The sequence below is a fragment of the Pterocles gutturalis genome, unplaced genomic scaffold (assembly GCF_000699245.1).
Source record: "Pterocles gutturalis isolate BGI_N339 unplaced genomic scaffold, ASM69924v1 scaffold28539, whole genome shotgun sequence".
NCBI lineage: Eukaryota > Metazoa > Chordata > Aves > Pterocliformes > Pteroclidae > Pterocles > Pterocles gutturalis.
In genome coordinates, this window is record NW_010134066.1 from 16,485 (window position 1) to 36,891 (window position 20,407).

Below are 20,407 nucleotides of genomic sequence, written 5' to 3' on the forward strand. Positions count from 1 at the left end.
CTTTGAGTTGGTGACTTGAAACTGGATAGAAATTATTATAAAAGGAAAGGTTCCTGTTAAAATGTTATCCATTTTATTTCTTTCAGTTGAATTAACCTCTTGAGTGAAAAAAATGCTAAATTTATAAATTTGCATTTTTGAATGTTTTCAACTTCATCAATAATTCAGCAAGGATGCCCCTACCCCAGGGGTGAAGAATTGTCAGCTGCTGCAGCCAGTAGGTGCTAATGGTTCCACAGATGTCCTGGCAAGCACATGCATTGAGCTTGCTCTGGCCTCATGGAGTTACAAACACATTGTGGTGTGTTATAATATTTCACTACAATTTACATGCATAGATTAGATTACTTAGTATTAGATTTCACTCTGAAAAACTTAATAAGAGAATATGATAATTCTGGACACCAGTTCTCTCTCTGGTGATTATATTGTCATTAACCTAAATTTCAAAGTTTTCCTGCTTGCTTAGAAGATGCTATTTAGATGTAAAATGTCTTTCAATTTCAATTGACTACTTAGATATCATTAAAATGTAATTAACAGTTTATCTCAATTATATACTAGACACTTATAAACCTCAAACAAGAGTTTCTATTCATCCAAAATTTGGTTATTACAGTAGATTTATTAGAAAGAAGTCTTTCTCCTAAGGCATCAAAGAGAAATTAAGGAAGCTGTGTAGAATTTTTAAATTAGACTCAACATGTTCCTAAAATCATCTGAAAAGATGAACTTAGGTTGCCTGACTGATCCATAGGTATTTAGTCTCAGACATTAAATATATGACACCTATAGTTAATATTAAAACTTTTTAAGTTGTGCTTTTTGTAAACTGAGCATGCAGTCCTAGAAAACAAAACATTAATGCTGAGGTTATTTAGAGGGTTTAGAGTGTTATTCCATTGTTTGGTGAAAATAAGTGGTGTTGGGCTGTGACAAAGAATAATGCATTGCATTTTTATTATTTAAACTAGTCTTTACGTTTCACTTCAGTCATCCTATACAGGAGCTGTTAATAATTTGTATATAATGTCTTCTGACTTTTCTCTGACTCTCAGAGCCTGTCTGACTAATGAGTAACTTCTTCGAGAAAACTCAGAGTTTAGGACTAAAAGTCCTAAAACTTTAAACTAAACTGATGCCGTCTGTGTCACCATTACATTCGAGTCCCCTAATGATTCACATAATTTGCACTCATCTAATCATAAATTTTATTTGGTAAAGATATACTCTCCAGAATACACCCATCACTGAAATGAAGAGTGGAGCGTTTCTCATAGTTTTTTTATTTTTCTGGTGATCAGCCAGTCCCCCGTGAAAAATGGTTACCTAATTTCCAGTTCTCAATTTTGTGGTTGAGTCCAGCTACCATTTCTTTGTGACTGGCTATACACTATCCCAGCTGTTCATAACATCCTCCTTTGTGGGTATTTTTGCACCAAATAATATGACAGTACACAATAACCTGGCCTTGGGATTCACTCAGGGTTGTCATGACAGCCTCAACTGGGACCCAGCGTACGAAGTTTCAGGTCAGTCCAGTTTCTATTGCAACTCATTAAGGTTTGCGGAGGGTTCAGATACAGGCATAGCATCCTCTGGGACAGCAGAAGTTTATCAGTGTGCGTGTCCCACAAGACAATACAGCTCTAAAGAGTCCTGCTTTGTCTTTCAAAGTGCAATATAGCTCTGAGTGCCAGTAATATATATCCTTTTCAAATGTAATGTTTGATTATATCTGTAACAATATGCAACGAACAGGCTGGGACAATTGGGGTTGTTCAGCCTGGAGAAGAGAAGGTTCGGAGGAGACCCAATAGCAGCCTTCCAGTGCCTGAAGGGGGCCTACAGGAGAGATGGGGAGGCACTCTTTATCAGGGAGTGTAGTGAGAGGACAAGGGGTAATGGGTATAAGCTGAAAGAGGGTAGATTTAGACTAGATATTAGGAAGAAATTTTCCAGTGTGAGGGTGGTGAGACACTGGCACAGGTTGCCCAGAGAAGCTGTGTATGCCCCATCCCTGGAGGTGTTCAAGGCCAGGCTGGATGAGGCTTTGAGCAACCTGGTCTAGTGGAGGGTGTCCCTGCCCGTGGCAGGGGGGTTGGAACTTGATGATCTTTGAGGTCCTTTCCAGCCCAAACCATTCTATGGTTATGAATATACTGTGAAATATGTATCTGCCTGAAGAAGGAAGCAGGCTGAAGATAGACAAAAGTATCTATGTTGCATAAAAATATGTGATGGTTGGTCATAAACACTGATATTTTACAGGATGTGTTTGTTTCATCCTGTGCAAGGCACCAACATAAGGCAAGCTTTAAGAGACATTTAAGTGCTGCGTAGTCCCAGATTGCCACACAGAGGTGGATTTGACCTTGTGCACGCTGCTAGTATAGTTTGAGATTGGCCTGGGCCATTGCTTCCTCAGTAATCCCAAATACATATTATTTCCCTGAAAAAAACTTTACATTCGTCAGCTAACCTGGATCATACTGACAGGATTCAAGCCCAGAAGCTGATAAATGTCCTACTTTATTAATATGAGCATTTGAATAACAATCATTACTTACCTTATAGCTGATGAATTAACTGCACTGTGTCATAATGCTATCGCTCCCAGTCGTCTGGTGGTGTTAGGATGAGTCAAGAGCATAGCTTTAGCTGCACTTTTTTCTTCAATTTTGTTTGTTGTGACACTAGACTAGAATCTATTAATTCCACATTTCCAAAACAAGCTTAAGATGTGAGGTTTATATTTTACAAGGAAAATCAAAGTAAACCCATTCTTTCCTATGAGCCTGTGTTGGGGAGATTTACTCCACAGGTATAGGTTTTTGGTTGCCAGATATAGCCTCCTGCCTTCATGTGGATTGCAGAAAAGCCTTGATGTGCCAGGACACATACATATTCTTACATACTTGAATAAAGCCTTGTAAAATCAAGACCTAAGTAATTCTCATATGTAAAATTACAGTGTAAAAATAAATTCTTAGTATTCATAGCCTAATAATTAACCTTGGAGAGAGAATTGCAATGCTGTTAAGTCTCAGCTGACTACAGTGATGTACATGTAAAAAGGCAGTAACTTCCATATGAATAGAAGAGCATGCTGTATTAATTGACTCTTCTTTACACCTAGAAGAAAAAATTATAAATGTTGATAAATTCCTTTGATAATTTTGACAAATTCCTAATCGTGCTTCAGTCCTTTTCTTTTGTTGGTTTTTATTTGTATAGATTCTTCAAAAATGGGGAGATGATAGAGGGAAGTCACAAGAAATAGGCCTCATGTTGTGGTAATCCACATTTAAATAAAATCAGTAAAAGAAAACAGAACACTAGGACTTAGATTTGCCTGTAGAAAATGTAAGTTTGAGATCCCTGTCTAGGTAGACCTTTTTGTGCTGTAAGAGTTTGAAATGCTGTAGTTATTTAGTTTCTTTTGAATCCACACAATGCCCCTTTAATTAGGTTTTATGTGTGCAACTGCAATTAGAATTTGACATAGTGTATTTGTGACTACAAATAATCTCTGTCCTCTGCAGTATGCAAATAGCTGTTTCTAATTATTTTCTTAATTGCACACATTTTGAAAAAAATGAATCCAATTGGATTAATTAAGGTCTTTTTATATGCCATCCATCTAGTGTTCCTGTATACTTGATGCTTATTAAACACCATTATATCCCAAACATACATGATTTATTTTTTACAGTAGCTCTTAAGAATACGGTGCCCTTTTCCTCCCCAATCTTTTATTTACTGAATCTTTAGGAAAATTCAGGTTTTGCATTTAATTTCTTCCCTTCCTACCTCATCTATGAGAAACTACCTGATGTTGTTAGTAGCTTTCAGACTCATCTTTAGTTCTTCCTCCCTTTCTAGCAAAAAATTCTGTGTTCAGGAGCTATTATTTTCTATTTTCTTATTCCAGTGGAGGAAAGAGAGGTATTCAGTATTCTGATGTGCGGTTTAGGATTGTCTGCTGTGTCCACCATGATTTTCTCTTGTCTAATCCTTGAGACATACCTAAAGGTGAATTTTCTTTTTAAGCTTAATTCCTTTAGCAAACATTTTTAACACTTTAAGCTTTTGCAATGTTAAAAATGTATCTTGCTCTTACATTAGATGCTTGGAGCCTTTTTAGCATTACAAATGTAAGGATATATGGGTATTTATCTTGCAGAGGAATATTAAACCCTGTTCAGATTATTCTGAGGAAGCAAAAACTTATAAGACATATTTTATTCTATATCTAAATCATATTTTTTAAAAAATCTTGTATTTTTAAAATGTTTTTATCCTTTGACAAGTTTTTTTTTTAATTTTTTTCCTCATAAAAGATAAGGATATTTGTATCAATGAGCTGCAAGTTTTTAATCAACCAAAACCAGAACAAAGCCCCAGTCCCTGCCTTATCTACACATATAAACCTATCTATTGCAATTTGGGATTTCTGGATAAATATAAGCATCAACCCTAATGCATGCAGCTGGCCCTGTAAGCAATGATCTCCAGCAGATGCAAATATCCTGTCAGATTAACTGTAGAATTAGGCTTTAAGGGAAGAATGGATAAAACACAGCAGAGGAAAAAAATTCCACATATCTTTTAGTTTAATATATGTCTAAGGGAAATCATTGTGTTCCTTCATAAAATGGTGATAAAATTGTTGTCTTATGAAAAGGTGAAAGCTAGAATTTAAAATTCCACTTTTTATACTGTATTTTATTATTCTGTGGACAAGATGATTAGGAAGTGAAGGGATGTCCCTTGATCCTCTGCTTCTATAACAGGACAGACTGGAATGGCTTCAGGTCCCATAAGTTATCCCCAAGCGACTGCAAACTGCCAAATCATTAAAGCTGACAGAAATTTACTCACATTCCAATTAGCTCCCGTGTTTATTTCTCTCCACACATACCCACAGGAGTATTCAGGGGAAGACACAAGACGTGGGACTTCTGGTTCAATATATTCTGGAAGGTCCAAAATTAAAAGCTTTTCCAGCAAAGGTGTTCAAGTCAGTCTTTGCAGTCAGCTCAGTAGAAAATGAGCATGATGGAGATTTTGGCCCCAAGATCACAAACGCATATTCAATTCAAATGGTACTTTCGTCAGATTTGGTAAATGCTTGGATAATTCTCTAGCCCTTTATTTATATTGCATGCCTTTGTTGACCTTCGTTTCCTTAATTTTCCTTTCTTCTGTGTATCAATTTGTCATTTGTTTCCATCTACTTTTCTGTATCTCACTTTCTCTTCTCTCTCCCAGCCATTCTACTGATCTCACACACATGAAAATAAAATTTAAGATCATGAAACCAGCCCCCTCCTGAACTCAATGAAATGTCTGCAACCTCTTCTTAATTAATCAGAGCACAGGTGTTTCACTCCAAAGTTTTCTACAGCTATATCTACCAAGCATTTTTATGTCTCGGTAAATCATTTGTTAATAGAAATATAATTTTCTGAGATATCCGGGTTTAATTCAGGCAGATATTTTTCTTTTTATGATGGAAATTAAAGGATGCTGAAGAAAATTTATTATCAGCGATGGCATCCTGCTTTCTCCTACAGGTACTGTTAACAATTATATTGTCAAGAATAGGTTACCTAGAGGGCAAATCACTCATACCAGTTTTGCTACTAATCTAGTATTAGTGTGAATGCTCCAATTAAAATGCTGCACAGCATGAATAACCATTACAAATGTTAGTCACCTATGTGCATATCACCTATCTGCATACTTTAAAAAAAAAAAAAAAACACCACAAAAACCTGAGTCTAGGTCATTTATGATTACTGTAGGATATTTTGCTAAAATATTACTAAAGTGCACATAGAAAAGTAAATCTTGGTTTGTAGTCCACTCAATTTTACTGTGTCTCTATGGTAATTTGCTGAAATCCACAGGTTTGGGATTTTCAAGATTTTTGGTGTTATACAAAAACCATTATGAAATTATTCAAATCTGGGCAAAATGCTCTGATTTGAAAATCTATTCCGCATTCACTGTGTTTACAGATCTTTGGCATGAATATGTATTGTAGATAGTAGATGTGGTTGAGCTGTGTTGAGTGGTACCTAATAAATAGCCAACATCAGTTTAGTGAAAATCTCATTTTGAAAGATGCATCTGTTCTTCACAAGAACATGTAACTTTTTTTAAGCATTCAAAGACTAGTTAGAAAGATTTCCATAGTTATAATATTGGTATTATTTTATCTATCATGATTTTTTTTATGGACTATCTGTTCATTAACATTTATGTGCTTTTTTTTTTTTCCATTCATCTATCTCCATCTCATGAAAAGCATATCTGGGTAAGTTAAAACACCATGGCTGCTGAACATATTCGTTTTCAGCACCATGTTTATTTTCTATATTTTATTCTTTTTTTTTTTCCCCCGTGAACCTTATATAAGAAATCAATGTAGAAAAACTGATCCAAATGAAAACTTTCAAAGTATTCAAAAAACCTCAAAAGCATACACAAATTAAGGTCAGGACTTGCCCCTGAAGGGCTTAACATAATGGATTAACTATTTGGAGATTACTGCTGTCAGTTTTTTTAAATAAGCACATTTTGGGAAGTCTAAAGCCCAGAATCACAAAGACATTTGAAAGTTTAAGTCAGTGAAAAGATCGTGAGTGTGAAGGCCTAGATCAACAAATGCTGTTAAGGCATAAATTCAGTTCAATTGAATCACAGAGGACTCAAACTCATAAACAATCTAGTAATCTGGAGTACACAATTTTTTGAGCCCTCATGCTGTATAGTAGTACAATAATATTTTGTTTGTGCGTATAATTTTACTATTTTCACCAGTTCATTTTTTAATGTTTGGGTGTTTTTTTAATTGTTGACCTGATATCAAGTTTAAAATCTTCATCTCCTCTTTGATCAATAGTAGAAATGTTTTATTTTCTTGAATAATTTTTGTAATTTATAGAGAAAATTTCATCCGTTCAAAGCTTGTATGAGCTATAACTTTTTTAAAATGTAAGTATGAAAAACTCCAAGAGAACAGGGTTTACCACATTAAATGAGAATATGTGATTATGAGATGGGTTTATAAAAATAGATTTGATAACATTTAATCACCCTGGGCACTCCGGGAGTCTCCTATGTAGCACAGTACATACAAGATTGCAAGGCTATATATTATACAAGTCTGTTTACTTCACAGACGTTTTCTTATTTGTTTTCATAGTAGCTCTCAGCAGCTTTAATTTATTAGGGTCTGTATTAAGCATTCCTGAACATGCTTCACTTAGTTTAATGTATGTCTTCAGAAAAAAGAATGCTGCCCTTCAGTTTGCATACACTTAAAATATACACCCATATAGAGTAATGACAATATTGTTAAACTTGATTTGCTAATCTGTGTTATCTGGGATGCTGTTAAAGTTATACTTCCTTGCTTTATAGATTTTAAAATTTTAATTTATCAGTTGCATCTTGATTTCTGTATTTCAGACATTTTTGCCAAAAACTCCTTAAAGCTGGATACAAAACATTTAGTAAAAAAAAGGAAATTGAATTTTGCCCATTGTTCTCAGTCTGACTATTATATTAATTATCAATGAAGAGAAAGAATGAGGATATCAAATTATTTAAAAGCCAGGTCACTTAAGTGCCAGAAGTGAAACAAGAGATGACCCAGGTTTTAATTAGTGTAGTCTTTAAGTCAGATGAACCCTTTCAGATTAAATTAAATCAACATTATATGGCAATATCAAGTCAGAGGCTCTTTTTTTCTTCTACTTCCTACTTTAAAAACATTTGTAGTCTTAGAGGAAATAAATAGATGAAATGTAACTTGTTATTTTTATTAGACTTTTAATATAATTATTAATTTATACAAATTCAGCTCCTTAGCTACAGGATTCTAGCATCTCTTAAATCTTTAGCAAATTACAATAGAAAAGATAAAACCCAGATTAATTCATTAGAAATCCTCTTTCCTGAATTTTGGAGTCTTTGAACGTGAGCATGTTAGCTTTTGAGAGGCAGATGTGTTTAATCTTAACTTGAAATCATAGGTTTACTCAGATGAATGTAGCATAGCATATTTGATCCAGAATTTCTATTTTCTAGAAACCAATAATGCATAATGTTTTGTTGTAAACTAAGCATTTTAGTATTCGTGATAATAATCATGATAGTGTCAGTAATAATAATAATCAGAGGTTCTGCTAGGTAAACACTTTCATCTGCTATCCTTTTGAAAAAATGTCTATCAGTAAAGGTCATTTCATAGGATCTAAATTGTCCATTAGCCTAAATATTTAAATAAATTTTGCTTGTATTTTATTAACGTGATTTGGCTCTTGACTTCATCATGCATCCTTCTCAATTTATCTCACATTTATGATTATATTTTAATTAAGAGACATTATAATATGTACAATATAATATCCCTGAGGACCTTTCATGTGAACCCTACTAGAATTATCAGAATAAATGCTATAATTTGCAGAAATATGAAGATCTGTGTTGAAACATTCTTCAAGTTTCATCAAGAGAGTATCTGTACTTTGTGTACTACACTGAGTGTTTGCATTATATGTATCAGAAATCCTAAGCTGTTATTTCTTGTTTGCTTCATGAGGGGGAGCCTCGTCTTCATAAAGAAAATTGAATGTCACTGAATGACATGCTTTAAATCACTATCTTGTTGACTTTCCACACAAAGTGTTTTTAGAAATTATTTTTAATAAAGTCCATTGAGGTTTATCAATGAGTTGATGAGGGCTGCTGATGCAGAGCTGGATTTTTCTCAGGGCAAGAGAAATATATATATATATATGTATATGAAATAGAAAATTTGCAAGATAATAACATAGTTTTGCTCTTATCATTTCCCCCTTCCATGCTCCCATGTACCTTTGGTGTCCAGAGAGATATTGAAGCATTCATATAGTCCTCATGGTATGAGACAGTTGTGCTCTCAGCTTAGTAGGCTGATATGGGCAGTTGTACCTGGCTCTCAGAAGAATGGTGCTAAAGAAAATGGCCCTGTGTAACAATGTCCTTAGGAAGTCATTTTGGGGAGGATTAAACACCAGAAGTCATTGCTAGGGAGGCAACTCTGCTTGTCTGCCACACAACTCCACAACACAACATGATGCGTTTCTTCTTTTCAGTCTTTGGTAGAAGAGTGAAGACAGGCCATGTTATGAGGCACTCTCTAAAACAGACAAATACAACCATCTCTGAAATTTTGGATAAATGTTAAACAGTCGATGTTCGTGAAATTTAATTACTTTGCAAAACCAGGCTCAGAGTAATGATATATTTTAAATAGCGTGTGGCAGTTACTCCTATAATGTCTCCAGGAAGAGGATTTTACTCTTGAACAGTAATAATGTTATCGTTAAAAATACGGCTTTAATTTGGAATTCATTCCACTGGTAGTAAGTGGTTTAAAGCCTTATCTGCAAAAATAATACCATTTATAGTAATGCCTAATTAATGTCAATTCTTCCTTATCAGCTTGTTTTCATATGTTGCCAAAAAAAACAAATGAGCATAAAAATAATTACATTTTAATTCTCTGCCTCCTTACCAATGCAAAGTGAACACATAATAACATGTAGTACTCTTCTCACAAAGTCTTAGGAGCAGAAATCCCCACGTTCCCCTGCAAAGTATCTTCTAAAATAGAGAAACTGTATAATACTATTCATGATTTCTAAACCCTGTCTTTGTAATAAAAGGAAGAGGGAGTGATGAGCTTTTGTGTTGATGAGCTTTTTTTTGGTGTTCATCTCTTCTTCCTCCTGTGATCTGTTGTCTGGTTTTGCAGTTGCCAATATTTGACTGTGGGGACCCTCTGTTTTCAGGAAGCCAGTAACTATCCCACAAGGACAACAGTACATTCAGGCTGTTCTAAAATATTCAGATTATATTCAAAATAGGCAAAACACCAGATTCATTTTTCTGATGATTTTCACTGTTGATCAAAATGATACATGTATTTTCTACATGACACTTTTAACTTCTTTTGAGAGAGTGGTGTTTTCACTATAGTGCTCATTTATATCAAAAAACCAAGACTTTTCCTCAACTGTAAACTACAGAATATCTATCAGTCAAAAAACAGAAATTCTGGGGTTAATTCTGGTTTAGAAATTGAAGGTTCAGGTTCTGCAGATCTCCTAGTGTGTATTAGAAGGTAGTTAAAGAATACTGTTTAAAAAGTAAAACATAATTTAAACACTTTAATATTGGAGAGGTGTTTAAATGAAGCATCTGAGGGAAAGAAGTATAAATTCTGAAGCATAAAATTGTTTTAAAGAGAAAGAAATATTATAAAAATCCTTTTAGTAGCCCACATCAATAAGTGAGGCACAGGCCTTGTGATGGTTGCATTCCCTGTGCACGCCTGAGTAAAGGATTTTAACTTTACACTAAACATATTTTCAAACAAACCACTTTCCTTCTACATGCCAAGACCTTTTGGATTGTGTTTATCATAGTGTAGTCTTTGGCTATCACATATATATAAGGCATCCAATTTCTGGCCTGGCCCCATTTTTTTTCAGCCAATATCAATAATCACAACTACATTTTTGTTTAGCTCTGAAGAAATAGAAGTGCATTCCTACTCTGGAAGAGTGTGTTTGTTTGAGAAGCACTGGAATAATGCTAAGCCTCCCCACCAAGCCTCAGGCCATTTCAAAGGTTGCAAAGTCACAGGGAATTCCCTAGAAATACCTATTTTATAATTGCACCATACAGGAAGTAAGCTTTTCATGGAAGCAAGAACTTAAAGTGCCAATGCCTCTTCTGCAGGCACCTCAGCTCCTAAGGCCCCACAGGGATTCAACACCAAAACAGAAAATAAGCCAAAAGATCCTCCCCATCTCATTGCAAACCACGTGCTTCTGCCCTCCTGCTTGACACGGGAGACCATCATCACAAGCAAGGAAGGCCAGTGGCCCTCAAAGCTACAGTCTCCTTGTGACAGTCAGCCCTGCTCTTTCAGCCATAAGGTGCGAAGAGAATACCCTAGATAAGAAAAAAATCTGGGATCAGGTTTCTCCAAGGATGGTGCCTCTATGGGACTCCTGGCTGCAGAAGGGGCCACTCCCTGGACTTGGGCTGGCTTTGGCACAGGAACAAGCCATGTAGGGTTTTGTGGGGTCCATGCTGGCCAGGCAGGGAAGGAGCATCCCTGAGAGCTTGGCTCTCCCTGAAGACAGCTGTGCCAGCTCGCAGCCCTGGTGGCAGCAGGAGCCAGGCAGCCCTGTTGTGGCACCTGAGGAAGGTACAGCACTGCTGTAGCATCCCAGGCACCCCACAGAACTGGCTCCGAGAGAAGGTTGCACCCCAAATACCTCCTCCACAGGTAGCTGGGAGGTGGCTGTGTCTGGCCATGCCTTAATTCTGCTTTCCCAAGCAGCCAAAGGTGTATGTCTGTATTGGCCTTCACTGCATGTCTCCCTGGGAATATGGGATTCCTGCCCCTCCACCAGCCACTGAAGGTGACATGGTGTTTGTGTACCCAGAGAGCAACTTTTCCTGAGGATTTTGCTTTCATAGAAAGCAAGGATAGATCTACAATGTCTTTGGACATCTGAGTGACAAAGGGTAAGGTATACTGCAGAGGATGTGTGGGAGGGGAAGGTAGATGAACTTCAGTTATGCTGTCAAGTGTTTTTAGTGTTACATATTACTACAGCAGAAACACAGGAAGGAAAGCAACTTTCTTTCTATTAGTATTCAGAGCGAGGGATTTAAACTCATACACAAAATTGCTATTTGAGATCCATTTTCTACTAAAGCCAAATTCTCTCAGTCTGGCCCCTCAGCAGTGCAAAAATCCCAAAAGGCGTACTCCTTATGAGTAAGATCACTCAATTGCTTTTGTCTGCTGTGACTTTGTACTACATATATTTGAAAGGCTGCTAAGGCAGTGAAGAATTGCCAAGGGATAACTGAACCACAAAGTCTGTAGTAATAAAGGAGGAAAGAGCAAAACTGAAGCTATAATTCCAATATTTCCTTGGTATGTGGGAATGTAAACAAATTGTAAACATTAGCATAGACCATTTCTAACTTGTTTTTTTACTACAGCTTGTTGCTGAGAGCATTCTTTTACGTTTCACTCAGTAGGAGGCGGCTGAAAATATGTTGTTAAATACCAGAAGAAAACACTTTTGAAGGACTTATTTTTCTATGCCACCACCACAGTGGGTTCTTTATTCCTGCTCCAGGAATAAAAGTGTCCAGTCAAATGGTTGATTGTGTTAAATATGGAGCATTCTCCTGATAGTTTAGCTGCCTGGCCAATGCATAACTTTACCAGATATTTAATACTGCTGTATGAAAAGTATATTTTAAGCTTTGAGAATTATGTTTTACATACACACTCATTTGCAGTCCAGAGATGCTGCACATACAGGAGTTGGATTGATTTCTGATCCACTCAATAGAGGTCTATCTATGTGTATATGTATAAAATTGAGAAACCACATAAATTCTATAATTATGAAAATGTATGCATCAGAAAACCACATGTATTTCTTTTGTATATAAGCAATAGTAATAAATAAATTAACATGAAAGTATTACATATACAACCAACTCTTAATTAGCCACACATTGCCTATTTAAGATGCAGAATAGCTCTACTCCAGAGACCCTGTGCATAGCTGTTCCAGCAGGGTTTAGTGTTTCAGACACAGAGACCTCCCATACCTGGCTGCATTACCTCCATGCTTAGCTCCAGTCTAGAAGTAGACAATTTCGGGCCTTTCTGGGTCATTACCAGACCAGGGCTAAGCTAGTCTCAGAAGGAATCCCTTGGTTATCTCACTTCACCAATGTCTTCTAGTATATAGGTGATCCTTTTATAAAGGGTATCCCAATTCTGTGTTGCTTCAGCTAAGAAGAGACAGAAACTTGCCTTTTGTACAGTAGGTGTTTAAAGAGATGTCAAGATGCACCAAAAAAAAAAAAAAAAAGTTTGGCATAGATTAAGGAATACATTAAAAAAAGGGAAGGAGCCATATAGTTCAGTGCTGTTTTCAATGCCTGTTCTACGCCTGTCATCATGCTTCACTGTTGTTACAAAAAGGCACGCTTGCATCTATATTGTCCCTACATATACCTCTACATATTTAACATTTTTTGATGAATTTTTAGACATGAACTTCTGGAAGAAGCTCGGAGAAAGGGTTTGCCTTTTGCACAATGGGATGGGCCAACAGTGGTTGCCTGGCTGGAGGTAAGTGTTGGCCATAACTCAGAAATATGAGTCACATTTGTAGACTGCTTCTGGGTGTTCATCCTTACAAATTCTAAAGAGAATGTTAAAGTTTCCTCCTCTCTCCCCTGAGCACTGTGCCATGAGCACTAAGCAGATTTTGACAATGGATAGTGTAAATCAGAGACTAGGGCTGAAAAAAGTAAGAGAGGATTGCACAGAGGGATAAGGGCAAGAAAAAAGTCTTATCAAATGCACTCGAACCCCGCATTTTTGGAATCTTATAATTTCTCAGTCTCTAAATATCTAGGAACTTTACAGACAGGGTTTATGTAGGATGATGTAGTAAGGAGAAATTAGGTATCAAATTTTATTTGAGGCTAACACAGAAGCTACATCTTCAGAATTTTTAATAAAATTAAAGATTTTTTAAACTTTCTATCTTTTTAAAATATAATGGGAAAGGGCTTATTTACCTAGATATCACTCAGAACAGGAAAAAGAGGTGTTCCTCTCAGCATTTTCACCTAGGATGTGCGAGATCCAAGTTGAAATCTCCCTGATTTGACAGGCAGTGCCTTCATCTCTGAAATGTGGTCTGCAGAGAGCTCTCCTTTATTTGAACAGCCTAAATGAATGGATTTTGGAACCCATCAAGAGAAACATTCAGCAGAGCTGTCCATCAGTTTTGACAAAAATCAGTGAATGTTTTAGGTGAAGGAACTATTAAAAAAATACTTACCCAGATGCTAAGGGGAGGAAAAGGCAGAAAGTAAGGATGTTCTTACACAAATACACAGTCACTTTTACATGGCAAAGCTGTATCACTTCAGTGGAGATACAAGCTCTTTGTTGGCTCAAGGAGCAGATGTCTATTCCTTGTCTATACCATGAGTCCGTGTATATTCCCATCTATTCTCATGTCTGCTCTGGGAATCATCCATTGATCATCAGACAGAATTTGTAGAGTTTTCCCCTTCAATTAAAAAAAAGGTCCCTCTCCCAAGCTTTAAGGGGAATATGTTCAGGGGATCAATGAAGGATGAGGAATGAAAGCATCAAATGTCTACAATATTTCTGCTTCAAATTGGAATTGGTGAAACTACATAATGAAAAAGATAAAAACTGCAGAAAGGCAGTTCAAGTGTTTGTGCATGACCTTGGAAAATGGAATGGTACCTTCCTTCCCCAAAAAATATCTCTGCTAATGTGGAATATTCATTAATTCAGCCACTACCTGAATTTTTCATATGACTTTGAGAGTTCTGTAACTGGATTTCTGTCAGTCAGAAGTATTCAATATTACAGGCAAAGCTGATTTGCTGGAAATGTGAACATACAAAGGTCTATACATTTCTGAATACTGAGAAAAATCCGTGCTTGATGTCCTCCAATGTGATCCAAAATTTGTAGACTTTTTGACAAGTTAAGCCCTACTCTTTTTCTCCCTTGATTCTTAGCTGCAAAAGAAGATAATGCTTCCCACTGTCTCAGAGAGGGGCTGTAAAGAGAAATTGGTATCTGTGAACGTCTTGAACTCTATGATGAGAGTAGCACAGGAAAGCCCATGAGGAAGTTTATGTTGCAGTATTCAATGCAGATTGAATACTGATGATAAAACGATATGAGGGCAGAAGTACTGTATTTATTCAGTGAGCATCAGTGCATGTAATCAGCAGATGGACACTGTGCATTTCTTATTCTCCTGAGGAAAATATAATATGTGAACCTTCAACTAAAAATTTAAATTAATATTAAAGAAGACAAATGCCCAAATTAAAGAAGTATCTGTGATCACAATTGTGACATTTCCAAACTTTTCAGGGCTTAACTTTTTGGCCTTAGCATTTATTCTGGTCATTTGTATGTAGCACAGACATAGCTGAGATATATTTTAAGAACCGTGGGTTTTGTTAAGTAATTCTGGAAAACTATATCAATCTTGATATCTGGGTTCTCTTCCTAGAACAATTACTATGCCCTCTTTTTAGAGACTGTTTTCATCTAACTGCATTTTCTAGTAGAGACAGCTGTTTATTAAAGAACTAATTTACCTAATGAGTGGCAAACATTTTGAATCTATGTCTGCAGGGTGAATAAATCCCAGTATTTACACCTTCCTGCTTTTCAAGTGCATGTATGAAAAAAATTAATGTCAAATGAAATGGGAGTATTAAATACATTTTACAGCTATGTATAGTTTCCTCATGGCCCTTTGTTTAAGTGCAACTGGGTGCAATCTACATAATTTTTATTTTCGCTTTTGACTTTCATGAAACTTTGTATTTTTTTACAGTTATTTGGAATTAGAGCGTATTTTTAATAATAATAATTAAAATAATAATAATAATTAATGACTAGCATTGGATGGAGGGCAGTGGCTCATCCCATCAGTGGGAAGGGCTTTCTGAAACATGTTGCAGTCGTTCCTCAAGCTCTGTGATACGTCAGGAGTCAGTACAGAAAAGCCTGACTGAGCTCTTTCGGAATCTGACATTCAAGTCTGCTTTGTCTGTGACATAAAAGTGATCTAACAGCTGCCTTTTAAGTAAATATTTCCCAGATATGTTATAGAGTTGTTAATAACCACACACTACTTCCCTGCACTGCAAGAAATTAAATAAAAATCCTTTCAATTTGTCTCTGCTTTCCAGATTTGCTGGTGAATTTACTGATGGCATATTTTGACTCGTTTCCTGGACCTTGTGTCCTCTTTTAGTAAGCCATTATTAAGAGAAAAAATTAAAATAATGAAATCAGCTAATTCTGATGGCCTGTTCAAGATGCACCTAGCTAGGTCCATCTTTGTTTTCTATTGTTATCCCCACAATCTCAGTGATATGGCATTCATTGCTTATGTCCTTCTCATGGTTTTTGCTATAGCATAATGTATTTCATACTGTGACAAAAACTTTCCACATGTATGTATCCCTGCTATGGAATTATCTCCTTAGGGAGCAAAGAGCTGTAGACACTGACAGTCATATTAATGAGGCAGCACAAAATGAGAAAGCTGAGAAAACCTAGAGGAATTCATACTCAGTAGGTCCCAGGAGAGACTGCTACGAGTGGAGAGTACCTCTTACAAGGAAAGACTAATGAAGTCTTGACATTAAGACAATGAAGCAAGGGGCTGTTGCTGACGTAGGCTGGTAAGACTAACAGAAGGAGAGGAAAAGCATGAAGTTACAAGTATGTATCTTCTAAATCCACAGTTGATGTAGTGGTCAAATGTTTCTGTGACTTCTAACTTATTTCTAGCTGGGAAGTGACACCATACTAGACTGTTTCCAAATTTACAGTAAGCTCTGTCCTCACGAGGCTGGTTATCTGAACTGTGCTTGGTTTATTTCTACCAAACAAGTAAAAGTGGAGAAATGTAAGATTGTGCCTGATGAGTACAGCATGGGGACTAATATGGAAAAAGAGAGAAAGCCATTTTAGTTTGAAAGTGAAAAAATTTACTGAATCAATTCCTCTTAGATTGATTTCTGCATGTGATAAGACTATCAATGGGTAGTAACACTGACTTGTGCCACTACTTGCTCATTAAAGGCTTAGGAAAGGAGTAGCCCAGGTGATGGAGGCACACAGCTCTAAAAATAATTCAGAGCATCCGTTGCTTTAAAGTTCTGGTTACAGTAAAAGCAACAAAAAAGTTCACATGAAACCATGGCAATTTCAAAGGTTCTGAAACAATTAGTTTCTTTAATAAGACTGTGATAGTCATACTCATTTGCTTGTATCACCATGCTTATCCAGATTGATAGGTGCCTTGATGATTAATTTCATTTGAGAAATGAAGCAACGCTTTAGATGAATGTGTCCTTTCTCTCAACAGCTCTGGCTAGGCATGCCAGCCTGGTATGTTGCTGCCTGCCGTGCCAACGTGAAGAGCGGAGCTATTATGTCTGCTTTGTCTGATACTGAGATTCAAAGAGAAATTGGAATCAGCAATCCTCTTCATCGCTTAAAGCTCCGATTAGCAATCCAGGAGATGGTATCACTGACAAGTCCATCAGCACCTCCAACATCCAGAACAGTGAGTCCTGTTCAGCTAACTGTCTCTTCCCCACTTCACCCTGCAGGAGTCGGCAGAAAGATTTTGCAGTATGAGAGGGGCTCTGTGGTAACACATACTTCACAATCAGTGGGAACTGTCCTATAGAGATGTAGAGGGACCTGTTCATCACTCACTTGATTGTTGATCGCTGATATTTTTCCTTTAGCAGATATTCTTATTTTTTTTTAAGTCGTGCTTTTGATTAACCTTGATGTTATCTAAATGATCAGTATTTAGCATCTCTTTTGTAATTTTACCTGTATTTTTGCCTTTCTCTTCCTTCAAGTCAACTCTCCTAACAAATCAGATTGTGTTTCTCTTTTTTTTCTTTTTGGGAGGGGGAGGAGGGGGGAGCGCAGCAGGTAAGGCAGAAGGGGGAGAGAGAGGTTATGCAAGAACGCAGCTCTTTTGAATCTTGTTCGCATTCCCTTTTTTGCATCTTTTCAAATGTTATCTAATCTGAGTCAACTTTAGATTCTTCATGCTTTTAAGAGAAGCAGTGGTTGGAGGTGTGTAGAGAGAGTATGTAAGGAAGAAGTAGAGCGTGTGCATTTCATAGAATCATTAAGGTTGGAAAAGACCTCAAGGATCATCAAGTCCAACCCAACACCACCTAACTCACTAAACCATGTCCCTAAGCACCACATCTACATGTTTCTTGAACACCTCCAGGGATGGTGACTCAACCACCTCCTTGGGTAGCCTGTTCCAAAGTCTGACCACTCTTTCAGTGAAGAAAAGGGAGGTGAGGAAGGGAGAGAAGGGGGAGAGTGGCAGGAGATGGGAAGGAAGCAAGTAAAGAAGAAACACAGAGTTACAGGTCTGAAAGGAAAGGGGAAAATATTTCAAAAAGAACAAGAAGGTACATTAGGGGAGAGTAAGAATGTACGGGCCACAGATAAAAATCACCTTATAGTGGAAAACGAAGAAAAGCAGGCCAAACTGATGAGGAGAAAAAGGAATAAGGTAATGAAAGGGGAGTAGTTTCATGCTGAGAGGCTGATGGTGATGGCTATGAAAGAAGCAACAGAGACTGTAACAGAAAAAAAAAAGGCAGATCAGATAGAAAACATGGCACAGAAGTGAACGACAAAGACTACTACTCAAGTAGTGCAGCCCAGACTTGTAATACTAAGATAACAATAAAAATGATGTTAATAATAATAATATATGCATTTTGTAATCTTTATGGAATTAATGGAGAATCTTTTGGTGGAAATGAGAACTGAGGTACCTTCCAGGGGTACCAGAATCACTGAGCTATATGATCAAATGGGCAACAGGACTCTTGATGTTCCTATTGGCTGGCCTTTTATCTTCACTTTGCTGGTGTTCTTTATATATTATAGTTCCCCATCTGTTATTTTCTCCCCTCAAAATGGTTGTATATGCCATAACCTATGGCATAGATAATGGTAATACTATGAATCACAATGGATTTCACCTAGTAAAGCAGCATAGACTCAACATGTTGTCGAATTACTAAACACAACTCATTTTGATTTTAAGAGCGTAAGAGAATATTTCAAAGCATAAGAGCATTGACACGAAATGAGAAAACAGTACATTCAAGCTAGAAACACTGGGAATAATTTTGCCTTGATTTTTTTTTTTTAATTCTTTCTGAGTAATTGGCAGCACAAAGCTGCCTTCCTGTGGAATGTGCATTCCTGTGTCCCAAGTCTTTCTGCCTCCCCTCTTTCTCAGGAAAGGAGTTAATTTACTTCATCTCCTAAGAAAACACCGCAAATTTCACCTTACGTGCACAGCAGACTTCCACACCCACTGCCTGCCTCATCTCATTGTCCTAGTAATAATGACTGAAAACAATAGGATGAGGAAAAATAGTTTTACGAGTGAATTCTCTTGACATTTTTGATTTACAGAAACATGGGGGAAGTAATAATTATTTAGATTACAATATGAGCATATGATGTGTGCAGAATATTTAGGCTTGAAAATCTTTGAGAACTGAAGCTTACCTCCAGACAGAGCTATGAGCTAAAGGTTGTATTTGTCACTTGTGTGTGAAATGCAATGCAACTTTAATTATTATTCTTTCCCTTGTGACGGTGCAGCGCCAGATTTCATCCACCAGTTCTAGCTGAAGTACTCCATCGCATCTGTTCAGAATCCTCTTAATGAAAGATACAAAACGAGTTGTCTAAAGTTGTCTCTAGTTGCAGCTCGGTACAGGCAAGAACATGGTTGTGCTGATGGTGATGCTATACGCTGTTAACTTACAGTGGTGCTGCCTTTCTTCTTTACCACTGCTTACCTAATGTGGATCCCACCTGCCTCCCTGTGGGCCTCATCCATAGCCCTCAGGCAATGTTTGGGTGACCCATGAAGAGATGGAAAATCTTGCTGCTCCAGCTAAAACGGTTAGTCTTTCCACTTCCATTTAAAATGGTTTCAGTGCTCAAACAAGAACTAGGATGTGTCTGCTTCAACACAGACACCATATTGTCTGTGGGATGCATCCCAAGCATGCCATTAGAAAGTCACGGTGAGGAGTGAAATTGAACTTAAAGAACAGGTACATAATTTCTCAGCAAAAGAAATTACAAACTGTGTTGCGATCACAAAAATTGTGTGAACCTAAAACCAGTATTGGAGTTTTACAGTATGGAATAGTTTTACTGCCACTGAAACCTCATTTAGTGAAATTAAATTGTCGTGGTTACAGATGCAACATTCCCCCCATAGTCTACTCCCTAGTGACTCTTCTAAACATAGTTTCATATCCACTGAAACAGAAAGAAATAAGAAAAGGCTTGAGAACAGTACATTATGCAACTCGGTGTTTTCATTAATGCCGAGTCTTTCATGTCCATACTCATGTATTCCTATAGGGTGCATGGAGTGTGTCATTTATTTTTGATTTTTGTCAAACCTCTCCCTGATTTGAAGGGGACATAAATATTAATAGATTTTATTCAATAGTTCTGACTTTTTTCTTGTACTTGGAACAGGTGTTATTTTAGGTTTTGGTTTTAGCATTACATCATAGCAACTCTATAACAGTGCTTATAGAACATGATACAATCATACAGTGAGACATCTGAAAAACCTATATTCAGTTTGGAAAACTTTATAGTCAGACCAATCCATAAATGGGGGGG

The 20,407-nt window shown here is 36.8% G+C and overlaps 1 protein-coding gene across 1 annotated transcript in view; it reads left to right on the forward strand.

Annotated features, from left to right (window-relative positions):
• Positions 1 to 20,407, forward strand: part of PPFIA2 (protein tyrosine phosphatase, receptor type, f polypeptide (PTPRF), interacting protein (liprin), alpha 2) — a gene marked incomplete at its 5' end in the record, with an annotated part of 49,217 nt that overhangs the window by 16,105 nt on the left and 12,705 nt on the right. The window contains 4 exons of the mRNA XM_010081476.1: positions 6,317 to 6,325; positions 13,159 to 13,240; positions 17,061 to 17,261; positions 19,604 to 19,666. Of these exons, the coding sequence (XP_010079778.1) occupies positions 6,317 to 6,325; positions 13,159 to 13,240; positions 17,061 to 17,261; positions 19,604 to 19,666 (355 nt within the window). The remainder of the gene's footprint in view (positions 1 to 6,316; positions 6,326 to 13,158; positions 13,241 to 17,060; positions 17,262 to 19,603; positions 19,667 to 20,407) is intronic.